Raw genomic sequence first — 16791 nt, forward strand, 5'->3', positions numbered from 1 at the left:
CATTCGTATTTTGTATGCTGTCTTTATGATTGATGATGATTGTAATTATTGCTAATGTAATGCACTTCATTCTATCCATCATCCAGCTCTCTACCTTCTAAATTATCGACAAAATATTTACTATTACAGTAAAATTATTATTTTATCATCATTTTTTATATACCATGACAGTCTATTTTATCATGATCATTTCTTATGTACCATGACAGTCTATTTCATCATGATCATTTCTTATGTACCATGACAGTCTATTTGATCATAATCATTTCTTAAGTACCATGACAGTCTATTTTATCATGATCATGTCTTATGTACCATGACATTCTATTTTATCATGATCATTTCTTATGTACCATGACAGTCTATTTGCTCTGAGGGGTTTCCACCAGGAGCAGCAGCATGGCCTCCAGTCTCAGTCATGTTGGAGGAACCCTGGACTTCCTGAGGAAGACAGGAAGTTGAACTGTTCCCACCAGCCTCCTCAGCACCACTGACACCTGTGAGGAGAGAGAAGACAGGATGAGTCAGGCCTCCACTGTCTCATCCTCTCAGGTGTTACACTCTGTGGAGCTGTGGGTGACATGTAAGGATCATGTCCTGTATCTGAGTTGGGTTTCCTGTCCTGTGTGGACTGGGGTTGGTGTTAGCGTGCTGGACTACCACCAATATAATGTCACCTTGTTTAGTTAAGAGAAGGGTGTCAGTTGTCCTTACAGTGTCTGCAGTCCTAAGTGATAGATACACATGCAGAATAACACTGCAGACACAGAAAGGAGGGCAACATCTCCTCTACACTGCATCTCTGGTAGTAAATCCAACATAAGTCTGGATGAAGTGTAAACCACCTTATGACATTGCAGCATGCATCACTGCATTGTTGTTTTTGTTTCCAATTTGGGAGAAAGAAAAATATATAATACCCATAGAACACTTACTCATCAGCCACTTAGCAAGATTATTCTGATCCATCTTTCCCAGGATCTCCACAGTGATCTTCAGAGCTCCTTCCAGTGTGTATGTCTCCACCATCCTATCCACTGTGTCTGTTCTGGCAGCTCCCTCCAACCTGCTCTTTGGGATGGGATCAAACCCATCCAGAACTTTCTTCTGCAGGTACCACTGAAACGTCTTCAGATCGTCTTCCCCGAGCTTCTCCAGAGTTCCCAACAGCTGTTCTTCATTACTTGTGGCCATTGTAGATCACTGGAGAGAGTGGATCATGTACTGCTTAATATAAACAAAAGTACAAAAATGGCAAACAGAGTTTGACTGACAATAGTTGTTCCTGTTGTAGAAGATTTTGAGAATCAATTGCTATCAAATGGTTAACCATCTTTGATACACAAACAACACAGAACCATCCAGTCTAGGAATTCAGATGGTGATCGTAAGACCGTGCACGCCCAAACAGCATCTCAAAGCTTCTGATGTCTTCAACTTGCATCTTAAATACCGCAAATAGGTCTAAAGTAATCATCCATCTGTTCGCCCATAGAACAACTGGCCCTGGTCATTTATTGACCACTTTGACAGCTGCAAGGAAAGTAAAACAATGACTTTCCTCTCGTAAAGTAATAAAAGACCCAGTCACTACCTGTGACCACCTTCCTTCTTCTACCAAATCATGTTCTTTTGTACAATAGTAATGAACTGAGCAAATGCAATGCACTTGTCGTTCTGTGACACTAAGTAAAGATTATTCTTTGACGGGACGTTGTAGGCCCATGTTGTATCGTATATTTGGATGAATATAACAACTGGATTCAAATATGTGGGGAATGAGAATGTTTACATCCAGTCAAGTGTTAAAGGATGAGGTGTTCTAGAATACCAGTAGAAGGCAGTAATCACAAGGTGCACTGGGGAAAGCAGATACACAGAGAGGATGAGGTGTTCTAGAATACCAGTAGTAGTTTGTGCATGTGGAAACATGCACAAACAAGGTGCTTAGTGATGTATGATGTAGTACAGTAGACCTACAGTGCTGTAACTGGGATTATAGATTTATTGTCTATGCTTTTGAGTCTTTTCACCATAATTAACTACATTGAATGTTGTTTTTTGTTTTAAACACATTTGTTTCACAGTAGGCTTGTTCTATAATGCCGATTATCACCAAAGACAACAGAACACAATTTCAGAGTTCTGTGGAAACCATCACGTGTGAGAAAATGGAAAATGCAGTTGTTTGTAAATGTACACTGTATGTAGTACAGATCAGCGTAATGATGACATGATGAGCAGCTTTTGAAGCGGAGAATTGTCCGTTGACAAAACATTTCTGAGATACAGGGCTACATTTTGGAAAAAGAGTCACAACAGGGTTCAGTTAAAATTACATGTGTCCTGGGATAAATTATACTGGTAAAATTAATTAATTTTTAAATCCCCAGTCTCTAATTCATCATTCTGTTCTGTAGAAATCGTAAAGGATACAGTCGGTATTAGTCAGGTGAGAGATAAGGAGACCTGGAGGGAGATACAGGTGGAGGTAGTCAGGTGGAGGAGACCTGGAGGGAGATACAGGTGGAGGTAGTCAGGTGGAGGAGAGCTGGAGGGAGATACAGGTGGAGGTAGTCAGGTGGAGGAGAGCTGGAGGGAGATACAGGTGGAGGTAGTCAGGTGGAGGAGAGCTGGAGAGAGATACAGGTGGAGGTAGTCAGGTGGAGGAGAGCTGGAGGGAGATACAGGTGGAGGTAGTCAGGTGGAGGAGAGCTGGAGGGAGATACAGGTGGAGGGAGATACAGGTGGAGGAGAGCTGGAGGGAGATACAGGTGGAGGTAGTCAGGTGGAGGAGAGCTGGAGGGAGATACAGGTGGAGGTAGTCAGGTGGAGGAGAGCTGGAGGGAGATACAGGTGGAGGTAGTCAGGTGGAGGAGAGCTGGAGGGAGATACAGGTGGAGGTAGTCAGGTGGAGGAGAGCTGGAGGGAGATACAGGTGGAGGTAGTCAGTGTGAGTCTGCAGACCTAACAAAGATCCACACAGGATTGTAACAAGTCAAACTAAATGGGTGTAAACGGAGTGTGGGCTTTTCTATTGGTCCTCATATGTGACTGAGCCAAACACCTAAAGGCTGGGTCATCTCTGCTGTTCCATATTTAAGATGAGCTACTTCACTGCCTCTCTGAGTTTGTAGCTTTGTGGCAGTGGAGGACTCTACTGGTCATTCTACTGGAGATTCTACTGTACAGATGGTCCTGTATACACAGTCATGTGTATTATATTTACCTCTTCCCTTCTCTCTCTGTTCTCTCATCCTTCTGTTGGAAATAGAAAACATAAGAAGTTGTCCTCTAGTAAACTAACAGGGTTGTAATAATAGTATGAGTGTCCTGAGTTGAACCAAACAGAGTTATAAGAGATTTTGACAGAGTGATTAATAATAGTGAAACTCAATGTCCTGCCAATTAGAGAAACAGAGAGCAAGGTGCTCTCACTAAACTTTGCCCCCGGCAGAGCAGGGCTTGTTGGAACTGATAACACAGCACTAAGACATTTGGGTCTGATTCAATAACCTTGTAAGGACAGGAAAGCATTGTGAACCGTGAATTAAATGTCAGGCCGACCTATTTGGCATATAAAGTATTGACAGGAAGAACTGGATATCTTGTGGGGCGGGGTGCAGAAGAGTATAAAGGGAGACTGGCTGTTGTGCAATGTGGGCTTTTCATGTGCGAATTTCCCAATGTCTGTGTAATCTGCATTGAAGACGAATAAAACTACTTGTATCTGATTGGACCACGGCTCAGTCGTCCTTCTCACAACTCAGTAGATTCCAGAGGACGATCTACGACACTTCCTCTCCCTCCACTCCTCTGTGTCTTCTGTACAAAATACACAGTCCTCTCTGTCTGTAAAGAATGAGACAGGCTGTGTGTATAGGATGTGTGTGGGATGTGTGTGTACGTGCATGCATGCATGTGTGTGCGCATGTATGGATGTGATGGATGTGTTCATTTGTGTGTGTTTAAATGTATGCAAAAGTACATGTTGGTAATGTGTGTTTTATGTATACTGTATGTTTACTTTAGCAATGTTTGAAAAAGTTCCAATTAAATATAAAATTCAGCCAATAAATCACTTTAAATTTAAAGTAGACAGTAGAGAGAGGGAGGGAGAGGGGTAAAGAGGGAGTGAAAGAGGGAGAGAGCAGTAGAAAGTTAGGCAGAGAGGGAGAGAGAGGGAGAGAGAGGGAGAGAGGGTCGAGAGACAGAGAGGTAAGGAGAGAGAGAGGCGAGAGGGAGGAACAAGAGAGGAGGGGGATGATTGTGATGTGTAGGCTGGCAGACACCCCTACTCCCTAAACACTGAAGTAGACAAACATGGAATGGGAACCTAAAGTTCATATTTTTACCAGGGCAAAATAAAATTGGGGCAAAACTTTTCACTGGAGACATTATGACATGCTATTAAAACAATCTCTTACATTTATATAACTCAGATCCAAGTTGTGTGGTTGCTACATGCCTACTGTGTTACCCCTGTGTTTACTCATTGATGCACTTCAAAGAACCAGCTGTGGTCAGTTTATTAGTTGCTGCCAGTTTCTGAAGCATGTGCACAGTGGTATGGTTTAAGTCCATCCATGGGTTCCTATGTGGGCTTGTGTCGTGAGTGTTAGTATGTACTTTTGTGTGTTTTTGTAACTGTTTTCTGAGGTATTTTCTGAGGTCTTTGCATTGGCTTCCTGTCCAACAAAGAATTGACTTAAAAATCTGGTTTATGCTGCTGGTTTATAAAGCAGCAGGAACAAGGTCCCTGAAAGCTGCAGGTCTGCTGAGACCATCAGCTCCTTTAAATCCAGATTGATGTTTGCTGTTGCCTTTAATTAAACCAGATTCAAGGATATCGATTTCTGCATCTCACTTCTGCATTTTATTTCTTAAGCTACACTGCAACTTTTATTTGATTTTATTGCTTTTTGACTGTTTTTAATATTTTATTGAATGTTCTTAATTGTTTTTAAATTTCTTGTTTTCTTTTGCATTATGTTTTGATGCTTTTAATGGTTTATGTGAAGCACTTAGAATTGCCTTGTTGTTGAAATGTGCTATACAAATAAACCAATCCACACCTGTACAGGTCTCTATGTAGTCTAATCCACACCTGTACAGGTCTCTATGTAGTCTAATCCACCACACCTGTACAGGTCTCTATGTAGTCTAATTCACACCTGTACAGGTCTCCATGTAGTCTAATTCACACCTGTACAGGTCTCTATGTAGTCTAATTCACACCTGTACAGGTCTCTATGTAGTCTAATCCACACCTGTACAGGACTCTATGTAGTCTAATCCACACCTGTACAGGTCTCTATGTAGTCTAATCCACACCTGTACAGGTCTCTATGTAGTCTAATCCACTACACCCGAGCCCTATACTATGAAGCCAGATTTAGGGTTAGCGAGGTAACACTGTCAGTATCACGACAGTGGTACATTTCTTACCAGGATAGACACACCTAATATAATGAAGTACGGCACTCTACACTCATGTTTAGCAAGCACGCCCCTTTTTATGTGAATGCGCTCATCGCTCAATTGGGGAAACCTGGGTTGAGTTAAGGAGTTCACAACCACCGTCGTGATACTGCTTAGCGTGATCACGGTTGTTAGGCTTAGTGAAGCAAGGTAAGGAGAATTGATCCTGGGCGTGTTGAACTTGCTTGGTAGTACAGGGCCCCGTACAGGCCTCTATATGCAGCCTGCCTACCTGTTGAACTTGCTTGGTAGTACAGGGCCCCGTACAGGCCTCTATATGTAGCCTGCCTACCTGTTGAAGAGCAGGCTCTTCTCTCACCCTCCCTCCACCATCACCACTCAGCTTTGCCGCCAGCACTTTGTGGTTTTGTAGCTCAATAGTTTTTTACACTTCCAGTATTCCTATATTCTGATGCCTCACTCATTTATCCATTGTATTCATTTGTATAGCCCTTTTCAACGGCAAGATTTTAATCAGCAGTGTCACAGAGGGCTTCACAGATGCCCACAGACCAGCACCTATAACCAACCTAACCCAAACTCACACTCCCTTCACTGTTGTTTCACTAATGGACACACCGCATCCCTTAATTATTGTTAACTGCTTTTCTCAGTTTAGTTCAGTACATGCATAACTTTGCAACCCCATGTGTGCAATCGATTTTGTCACAGACTAATAGCCAGCCATGACAGGTTTAGTTGTGCAAGGCTCCATCTTCTCTTCATGAGGAAGCGTTGTGGTCTCTTGGGGACATTTCCTGCTCAAAACCAGTTCTCAGTTTGAGCTGAGTGGATCAGGAAGGGAAACTTCTCATCGTTTACAGACAGTATAGTTCCACAATGAGTGGAATATGTACCCGAGGAAGATCAAGATTTATCAGAAGTGAATAGTTGTACAGTATTTCAGTGGTCAGATTCAAGGAACATTGCAGTTAGCCAGATCACAGAGTAACTGTATCTTGGCTAACAGGTACAATGGAAAACAAATAAGTAGTGCAACAATAACATTAGGCGTAACTAATTTGCGTAAGTATATAGCAACAATAACAACTCAATTACAGTAACATCTCAATTCCTCAACTACAGTCAAATAATGACGTGTCTTTCAATGTCTTTAAATACACAGGGCCTCATTTACTAACAGGATTGCGCCCATTTCAGGCGTAAAATAGCGGGTAAAGACATAAAACCGTATTTACAAAGGCAGCGCACTTGAGTAAAAACTAGCCTAGTGGTGGGCATAGATTATTATTTTTAATCTAGATTAATCTCACTGTAATCTTGGCATTAATCTAGATTAAAATGGCTCATTTGAATTCCGCCGAAGGCATTCAGAATATGTGTGCTACACAAATAATGACTAAAAGTAAGTATTTGAGAACGGGTTTCTCAAGCCAGGTGGCGCATTAGACCAGGAGCTCATCTCCTGTTTCCAAAATGCATCACAAACTGCTTGAGAAAGCTGTTCAACTATGATAATTGGTGATGAAAATAAATTATGTTCAATAAGATGTACTTGTGTTTATTAACTGTTTATTAGATTAGTTAGCTTGGCTGATAGAGCTGTGCTGACGGGCTTGCCTCGATTGCACTCAAACATCGTAGTTTGACGACGAATCTTCCCCTGCGCTACATCAGTGCTTGGCCCGGCATCTTCCGCATTAGCTAAGGGATGCTTTGCGTTTAGGTGTTATTTGAGACTGGAAGAACTCCTACAGTAAACTAATTCCGCATAGCACAAGGTGCAAACAACCTTGGTCTTGTCGAGGTTTCCATTGGGAAGCTTCTTAAAAATACATTTTCCCTGAAGCAAACCAGGCGGCTTCATAGCTGCATCCATGTTAGCACGTCAGGTTTGATGTGATAATTTCATACACAAGGCATACCCACAGGTTTGAAGACTCGTTCTCGCCCCCTACAGTGCAATTCGGCTAGGTATACATCCGCGCTAAAATATCAAGGTGAAAGTCATCATAGCTTGCGTAGTATAGACCCAGCTCCCAACCCAACTTTGAGAATAGATTAACGGCGATATTTTTTTTTATCGCCGATAAGAGTCGCAGCGCGTTAACGCACGTTAATATTAGTGGCCTACCACTAATATTTACGCAATGTAAAAAAAACGACGCAATGTAAAATGGAAAATAGTGCAAGCACTGATGTAGCGCAGGGGAAGAGTCATGGTCAAACTGCGATGTTTGAGTGCAACCGAGGCAAGCCCGTCAGCACAGCTCTATCAGCCAAGCTAACTAATCTAATAAACAGTTAATAAACAGCAAATGTTTACTCCTCGACAGGTCTGCAAACGCCTTTGTAAACCGAGATTTGATAAAACGTTTGTTAACCGAGACCGTAGGTCGAGGTTTACAAATCGTTTTAACAAATCGAGGCGACAAAGCGTTTGCTGACCTGGGGGGTGTTCCATCAACGTCGCTAACGCAAGTCGCGCTAACACGAATAAGTCTCACTTGGGTAAACGTCAACTTAGACTTAAGCCTCAAGCCGTTCCACTAACGTTCCGTTCCACTAACAGGCAACGCTAATTCAAGCTAGACCTCAATAAGCTTAGACTGTGCAGCCCAGATCAGGCGATCGTCGAAAAGAGGAGTTATGTCGCAAAAAGTATAGCGTAAAGCAGCAGAGGGGTGTTGTTTCAGCAGCGTAAATTGATTTTGTTTAGTTTTTTTGGAGTTGTCCCCAAAAAGGTCAATGTTGCTGCAATTAACATGGTTAAAATGCGTAAATTGTAGACCTACCAAATCTACTTAACATATATATATGCATTTAGGCCTACTGATAATTAGCGTAATTTGATGAGCTGTCTGAAACCGTTCTGACAGTAGGCTAGCCTATGGCCGATATTCTCAACAGGAGATTGAGAATAATAGCCCAAAAAAGAACGTGGCAGCATTTGAAAATTTTAGGATAAAATTCAAAACACTGAAGAAGGCCATGGTTAATTGCACTTGATGTGGGCTAATAATGTTTTTGTCTTCACATTACAAAATTAAAAATAACTTCAAAATAACTTTGCCACACACATTTATTAACTGATAGGCTAAATGCTGAGCTTTGAGATAAAAGGGAAAGATAACCATGACTTAAATGGGGATTCACTGAAATGACTAGTATTGCACAGATCCAGCACTGACTTTTTAGATCAGAAGGTGACCCAAAGTGCACACTTTGTTTAGCAGAACAGTCATTTAAAATTGCTCAGCATGACTATCATTATTATATTACGAGTATTTCCAATTAACATAGTCTGCCTCCACAGATCCAGAGGGGGCTTGGACAGTGACAGACTGTGGCTGTGCCAAGTGTTGTCACAGCCTCACTTTGGGAAAGCATGCCCTACTGGGAACATTAGGGGAGACTGTTGGGCACAGAATCTAATTGTCTGCTTTGGAAAGGGCAACATTTGGGACACTGTCATGTAGGGGCAGCATAAAGGGCACTTCATAACAGCACCTTTTTCCATTGGAAGTAAGGGCATGGGAACAGTCCAATTTAGGCCATTGTAAGGGCACCTTATAGGGTACTGCATCACATTTTCTATACTATAAAGGAACTCATACAGACATGTTTTTACATTTATAGAGGGCACACTGTCTTTTATTGCATGGGGCATCCTGTGCACTCAAGCGTTCTGCCATTCACAATGTGAATGGCAGACAGTATGGCACTTGGTCTAATTTTTGCCACTCTAGAGGGCATTTTAGAAACACTTTCAACCATGGGGGCACCAGGCAGTCACCCCCTGAGTCTTCCAATGGGCCTGGATACACCCATGGGGACAGTATATTGCACCTATAATATTGGGGAAGCCAAAGGAGAGGTAATATAGAGGCTTGTCAACATATAGGCTACTTTAAACAATGAAAATACTTTATACAATTGACTAAAAAGTCTCCTTGATTCTTTGTGTTTCAAGATTACCTGAAAAACTGATGATAATATTCAGGTACTGCTTTGGAGCAAGGTATACCCTTCATATTTCCTGGCATAGTTGCCCGTTCAAGAATGTCCCACATGCAAAGAGAGACAGATGCAGACAGACTGAACAGTGTCAAGGCTTGGCTACAGTGGGTTTGCTTCCTTGTGTGTGATTCCAGCAGACTACATTGTAGTGAGGTCCGCAAGACCACACGGAGCCAACATCTTGCCACACCTGAAGAGTGATTCAATCACATCAGACAAACCTAATCAGCCCTTGTGACACCCTCAGTATGCTGATTACCCACCAAACGCCGATGCAAAGGAACCATAGAATTGGGGGGGGGGGGACCTCCCCAATCTACCTAATCAGCCCTCCTGCTAGCTTGCAAGCTTCAAAGGGCCTGATTTAGACAACACGTCTCCAGCGACCATTTGCTATCCGTTTCGGCAGCGATTTGAACAAAGAACATACCTTGATCAGAACTTTTGAGGAAAGTTTTTGAGACTTAACCTTTACCACAAGAGTACAAGGTGGAGAATTATGAGAGGGATATTTGTGTCATGTTTGTTACTTTGTTTTAATGTTGTGTTCACTGAAATCTTGATTCTAGTAACAACTCCTTTTTTCCTGAAAGATAACCACGTCATTCTTGGTATCTACACAAAGCTATCATAATAAAACAATCATTCAACTATATTTTGTAACTGTACCAAGATGTCCAGAACAATATTTCAACCATCGAATGAACCAGCCAGACACACCTTTGGTAGGTGTGAAGGAAGGAGGGGGAGTTGAGAACCCAGCTTCCCCCAATCCACATCTGACCCTTTATGATACATTAAGTATTTCTATCTTTAAACGAGCAAACCCCGCTACAACATAGTCTAGGCCTACCTACATAGACTGCAGTCTACTACCCTCCTTTCTACTATTATAGTCTACTCTCCTTTCTATTACTTTCTACAAAGGATGGTAGGCTGCTCTTATGTGTTCATTGCCATCTTTTATGTGGTTTTTTTTTTAAGAATGAAAATTAAATGTATCTAGATAAACTATGCTGGGCCTGCTGAACCTATACTTCTTCCACAGATACAGGTCAGGGAAGCATTACTTCTGTCTCTGAAGACCCTTGGGGCTGGTGGGATAAACGCTCTTTGTATAATCTGAGCACCTTCATCCACTACAGGGTTGTCAAAGAACGGATACGCCATAATTGACTGTAACTTGTCTAGACGCTCTGCTTAGTTTCTAAGTCCTTATTTGATGTCAATTAACCAATGTCTTTTGAAAACAGTTAAAGTGACATTATTTCTTAACTTGTTTATTTAAATTAATATATTTTTTGGAGATGAAGTAAACATGTAGCTAAATCTAATGTCTGCACTTCAAAAACTCGGAATTTACGTTTCCGAACACGGACTCAAGTGGTTTGCGCGCAGGAATTTACTCGACAGAACTGTCTTTTGAGATTATGTTTCCGCCTGTTTGAAATTATTTGCAACACATTTTAGATTAGCTTGACTTTTAGCCTGACACCGATCAGGCTAGTTCGGAAGTATAAATTACCTTGGTTACGTAGCTAGAACTAAAACTAAAATAAGCCGCCTTAATGGAACGGAACTCTCGCTAAAGTAAGTGAGACTTTTTGTATGCGGTAAAGTTGTCGCAATACGATGGTGGGTCACAACGACTGATGGGTCAGAATGACCCGAAGATAACACAAGGGTTAAAACGGGAAGCGATTGTGGACCTGTGCAAAAAACATAGTTGGTTGTTTTAGTTTTTTTTTTGGCAATTTAGGCTACTTTGTGGCCGAGCAGATGCCACGTTGTTAAGGTCAATGGCTACATCTCCAAGACAACCGCTTGTTGCTAGGTCCGTAAAAACGTTTATTTACCTCTGCGAACTTTCAGGAGGTAAACTAATTTATTAACTTTTGAGAACGTCTTCTGGACCAATAGGAACAGCGTATTGGTCCAATTATTACACTAGTATATAAGAAACACAAGTACATCTTATTGAACATAATTCATTTTCATCACCAATTATCATAGTAGAACAGCTTTCTCAAGCAGTTTGTGATGCATTTTGGAAACAAGAGATGAGCTCCTGGTCTAATGCGCCACCTGGCTTGAGAAACCCGTTCTCAAAGACTTACTTTTAGTCATTATTTGGGTAGCACACATATTCTGAATGCCTTCGGCGGAATTCAAATGAGCCATTTTAATCTAGATTAATCTAGATTAACGCCAAGATTACAGTGAGATTAATCTAGATGAAAAAAATTCATCTATGCCCACCACTAGTAAATATACTTTAGGAAACAAAAAAAAAAGCACAAAAAAAACTTTGATACTCAGAACGGAATGACGCATTTTAAATATTGCTCGATCACGCAAATTTGATTGTGGGAAGCCAATATCGTGATTGTGATTAAAATGTGATTGATTGTGCAGCCCTATCCCTCCTCACTTCTAAGGGAGTCAGGTGGCTGAGCGGTTAGGAAATCGGGCTAGTAATCTGAAGGTCGCCAGTTTGATTCCCGGCCGTGCCAAATTACGTTGTGTCCTTGGGTAAGGCACTTCACCCTACTTGCTTCGGGGGAATGTCCCTGTACTTACTGTAAGTCGCTCTGGATAAGAGTGTCTGCTAAATGACTAAATGTAAATCCACTGCACTACACAGTACATATACTATTCACTACACATACTTGCTATACACTACACACAACACAGACCCACTATATACGATACACTACATAGTCCCACTATATACTATACACTACACATTAGGGGTGTCACGATACCAAAAATTCAGTAGTCGGTGCCAATACCAGTAAAGTAATACGATTCTCGATGCTGATTTCGATACCATGTTTTTTTTTTAAGATTCCATGTACTTGAACTTCTTTATTAACCCGTAAAGGAGTAGCGTCGCACATATGTGATCGTTCGAATGCGGGTCTCACATATGCGATTTAGAACATTCCAACTGAATATTTTCCGATTGACAAAAACTATGCGACAAACGCTTTAGTATGGCTTCAAAATGTACTAATGAGAAGGCTAATTCAACCAATCCGTCCGTCTGTCCGTAATGGAGTCGGAGAAGTATAATTCAGCATTAACAAGTAACACTAGCATGGTAGTAGAATTGCTACGAGTATTATGCTAGCTAATTTAGCCAGGAAGCTAACGAAAGCTAGCTACTGTACCGTTTCGGATAAATAACTTGCGCTGTGTGGACCGTCGGAAATATTTAGAACTCACACGTCTAAAATACTTGAAAAATATCAAAATGTCATAACAATACATAAAAACATGTGCAAAATAGCATAGAACAACATAATAAAGTGCAATTAATTATTATAGTGCAACAAATACTGGAACACTGAAATGTATGCTGCCCCCATCAGTTCCGGAACCGATGCTGCTAACACTGGCATCGTCGCTAACGGTGCCTAAGGTGCTTCAAAAAAATGGGCATCGTCGGTGTTTTGACATTTTAGAACCGGAAGGTATCGGTAGTATCGGTTCTTGGGACATCCCTACTACACATACTTACTATATACTATACACTAAACTACTAATGATATCAGTGAGGGTTCTACCATACAGACTGAATCTGGATACTAATGATATCAATGAGGGTTCTACCATACAGACTGTGTTGTCAAGGGAGATAACTGATACTGATAAATGACAGTGTCAGGCACTTAATGAAAATTACAATGTTGTTTCATAATTCTCTCTTTGATGAGTGTCTTCTTTAAAATATATATATTTTTATTTATTTATTTTTGGGGGGGGGGGGTGATTGTCTGTTGTATCTGCACTGGACATGAAATACTTTTGTTTAGCATTTTGTTCATTTACAACCGATTCCTGCACTGTCAGTTATAATATATTTATTTTCCACTCCAAAGGTATTTAGTCCATTTTTGGTCTGTTTTCAGATCAACTGATACCTCTTCAGAACATGCTAGATCTACAAATATGTTTGAACAGTGACCAAGATGGGAGGTAACCTAAAGACTCCTGTAGAATAGACATGGTTCACTTTGTCTGAATAACGATCGGCTACCACAACTTTAGATAAATATCAAAAACACATTTTTTTCGGCAAAGTGAATGTATAGATTTCACACACACCATAGTCTGGAGTCTGGTAACTTCAGTATGGTCTGTTGATCCACCAGAACGTGAGTCTGAACTAGACCTATGTTGACTGAAGGTCTACAGCAGTGCTGTTCAGGTGACTGCCCATCTTAGTGAATCAGCACAGTAAACAACAAGCACCCAACAGTGTTGTTCACCAAGTCAATTGATTGAGGTGCATGGAATTCTGTAAATCATTTCATAAAATCTCTGTCAATAAAATAACGTACATTACACTTACTGTATTGTGTCTTCTCTTTATGAGTGCAGGTTGGGAGTGGACATTTCCTGTTGAGAAACAGTTCTCTCATTGAGCTGTGTTACTGAAACTGACGTTTAGCTTAAAGAGGAAGAGGGAAACCAACTGGAACAGAGCAGTCCTCTGAGACTGTTGTAACGTCATTACTGCCTGACTGTCACTATCTATGTTTACATTCCTGTGCCCTATAAAAGATGGTCCTCCGGTTTTCAGAGCTGAGAGAGACATGATTGAGACCTAAGCCTGGTGTTGTGTTCTCATTTATTGTCAGAGGTCTGGTTTTCTCTCCCAATCTGCAGATTGATAATACTTATTAAAATCCAGAACTCAACTGAACTTAGTCACTCCGTTTATGAAGAGACGGACAAAACACTTTCTTCATCACATGTTAGTGTGTTTGTGTACATTTTATTTGGGGGGTTCATTTCTACCGAATGCTCTTCATCACAGAATGATAAAGATATGTTGTCTGCTGCCACAGAGAGGGATTCAGAAAGACCTACTGAGGTATACATCTTCATGTATGGTAGCTACTGTAGCGGGGTTTGCTCGTTTAAGATTAGCAATACTTAATTTATAATAAAGTATGTAGTTCTTGGGGGGGGCACCACCTCTTATTGTTAAAGGGATAGAGGAAACCTTATTGAATAATATTTAAATAATAGCCTTCGTAATAATCAGTCTAATCTTAAGTCGTGAATTCTATGAAAGTAGAGCAGATCAGATAACGTGAGTGATACGCGAATATTATACACAATGATTTATTTAGGAGAATGTAATTATAATGAACAAATACCAGATAAGTTATGGGTTAGTCAGAGTAGTACAGTGGCTGGATGCAAATGAGGGCGAGCAACACAATGGCTGTGTAGAGCGCGTGTAAAGGGGGGAGGGAGAGAGAGAGAGGGGTAGAGAGGGACAGGTAGGCCTTTGTGGTAACAATGGACGAGCAAGGGCAACTGACTTAGCAAGGGTTAAGCTAACTCATTTGTAAAATACAATCAAACATCAACAATTTAATCACAACATGCCAATATGTCACAGGTAAGAAATATTGCAAATCGTAGTTACTTTTGTCGGTTTGAAGAAGGGTAGAGTCAATGGTTTCGGTATCGTCCAACGAAAATAGAACAACGGAATCTTTGGCCAAAGTTCCGGTCGCTCAGTGAATTTGCAGGTTGAGAGGAATAGTTTAGAAATGACGCGTTCACTTCAGTTTAATTTCTACGAACAAGCGGGGTTGATTGTACGTTTGGGGGTTTTATACTCCAAAGAACAAGGGGGGGGGGGGTCCCCGTGAAGGTGACCTCTTTCATTGGTCAGTTTCCCCCCACCTGGGCGTCATCCTGAGATCTGCCTAGGTGTGAAGTAGCTGTACCTTTTGAGTTCCGTTATTTCAACTGTCCATGGAATGCTCAAACTTCAGAATATAACAATACAACATTCGTAAATGGTTTTGTTAGTATGGTACAATCATTTTGATATCAAGATTGGCTGACTTAACTATACTTTAAGGGAAGTTATAATCAAACCTCAATTAAACAACGTTCTAAGTAAATGGGAAAAACACACATTATAACACATCAACTACTGTCATTGAAATAGTGTCCATGAGCCATGTAGTCCTTGAGAATATGTTTGTAAATCCACATAAGAAAGTTCTTCCTTGTAAATCCTTTGTCTGATACTGTGGGCCGTGTGGCCTCTGTATCTGACCCCATGCTGGGTCAGAAGCTTTGAAGCTTCTCCTCTGGGAGAAGGACAAAGAGGGAAGACCCTTTCCTTGTCGGGGGTAGGAGAAGGTGTGATGGTACCGTGCTTTGTCTGTGGACTGTGCTACACTACTGAGCTACACTGTTCTCTCCCTATGTACATTGTTTTGTAGGGCTGTCCCCGACTAAGATTTTCTTTGGTCGACTAAGACTCGACCAAACACTTCTGAAAATTGACTAATCGAAATTTGAAAAGTTTTTTTTTCTTTCTATAAATGTCACAATGTTTTTCATCAAACCCTTTTGTGTGATGTTTTACCTCAATGTTTTAAGAGATAATATGAAAGAAATACAAACGTAAGAAGGAAGATTGATAACTAGACAAACATAAATGTACAAACATTTTCCCGATCTGACTCAATGTAGCTGCTGGACTTTCCAGATTCAGCCGCTATAAAATAAGCGAATTACTAATAATAAGTCTCGTGTCACCAGTCCTGTTGTTACCGAATGCTGATATAATACAAAATGCCTGATTGGTTATTATGTATTATGCGCTATTCATGCCTGAAAAAGTGCAGCATGCGAACTTACGTAGAAGCCGAGTGGGGAACGGTGGAACAGAGAAATATTTTGTTGTCTTGGCCAGAGAAGATAATGTCCTTTGATTTGGATGTGATTCTTATAATAGGCATATTCATTTTTCAACCCAGCGCGTTAGCATGAGCAAAGTAGGCCTAGGCCAACTTACGTTTTTCAGGTGGTAGGCTACATCATATTCGACGTCAAACTATGAAAAATAAACCATTGTTGGCAGAGTTTGCATTCAATATTTTTCGAGTCACCCGGTACTTTGTAAATGTAAATGTACTTTAATGAAATGCTGCCATACCACAGATTTCTTTGCCATGTTGACTAATAACACCGACAAAGTAGGCTATGGCAGAGTTTGTAGTGCTTGTGCCGTGTGCAAAAAACAAACCAAAACAAAGCGCAGATTAACGACAGGGAAAACAGCAACACCTTTTCTTTTAAATTATATATTTTTAGAGTTGCTTTATTTGTCTGTCATATTCTTGTGTGGAATTACGACTTTGACATGTACATCGACATAATGAGAAAAAAGAATGAATGGTAAAACAACTGGCAAATTCTTCTTCTTTTTAACTTACATTGCAAGGAGGAGGGTCCATCAACCTCTACAGCAGCATTTTTTGAGACCGTGTGATTATCTTTTACAAC

General features: G+C 40.8%; 1 protein-coding gene across 2 annotated transcripts in view; it reads right to left on the bottom strand.

Moving 5' to 3' along the window:
- Nucleotides 1–13840, bottom strand: part of LOC134037999 (NACHT, LRR and PYD domains-containing protein 3-like) — a 42330-nt gene extending 28490 nt beyond the window's left edge. The window contains exons 1-3 of one of the 2 annotated variants that reach the window (XM_062483622.1): nucleotides 13820–13840; nucleotides 936–1203; nucleotides 354–497 (exon numbers count right to left, since the gene is read on the bottom strand). In XM_062483622.1, coding sequence (XP_062339606.1) covers nucleotides 354–497; nucleotides 936–1194 — 403 coding nt within the window. In that variant the 5' untranslated portion in view covers nucleotides 1195–1203; nucleotides 13820–13840. Of the gene's footprint in view, nucleotides 1–353; nucleotides 498–935; nucleotides 1233–13819 lie in introns of those variants that run through there. The other variant, XM_062483691.1, reaches the window with a different exon arrangement.
- Between the last annotated feature and the right edge of the window lie 2951 nt (nucleotides 13841–16791).

The sequence above is a fragment of the Osmerus eperlanus genome, chromosome 1 (assembly GCF_963692335.1).
Source record: "Osmerus eperlanus chromosome 1, fOsmEpe2.1, whole genome shotgun sequence".
Taxonomy (NCBI): Eukaryota; Metazoa; Chordata; class Actinopteri; order Osmeriformes; family Osmeridae; genus Osmerus; species Osmerus eperlanus.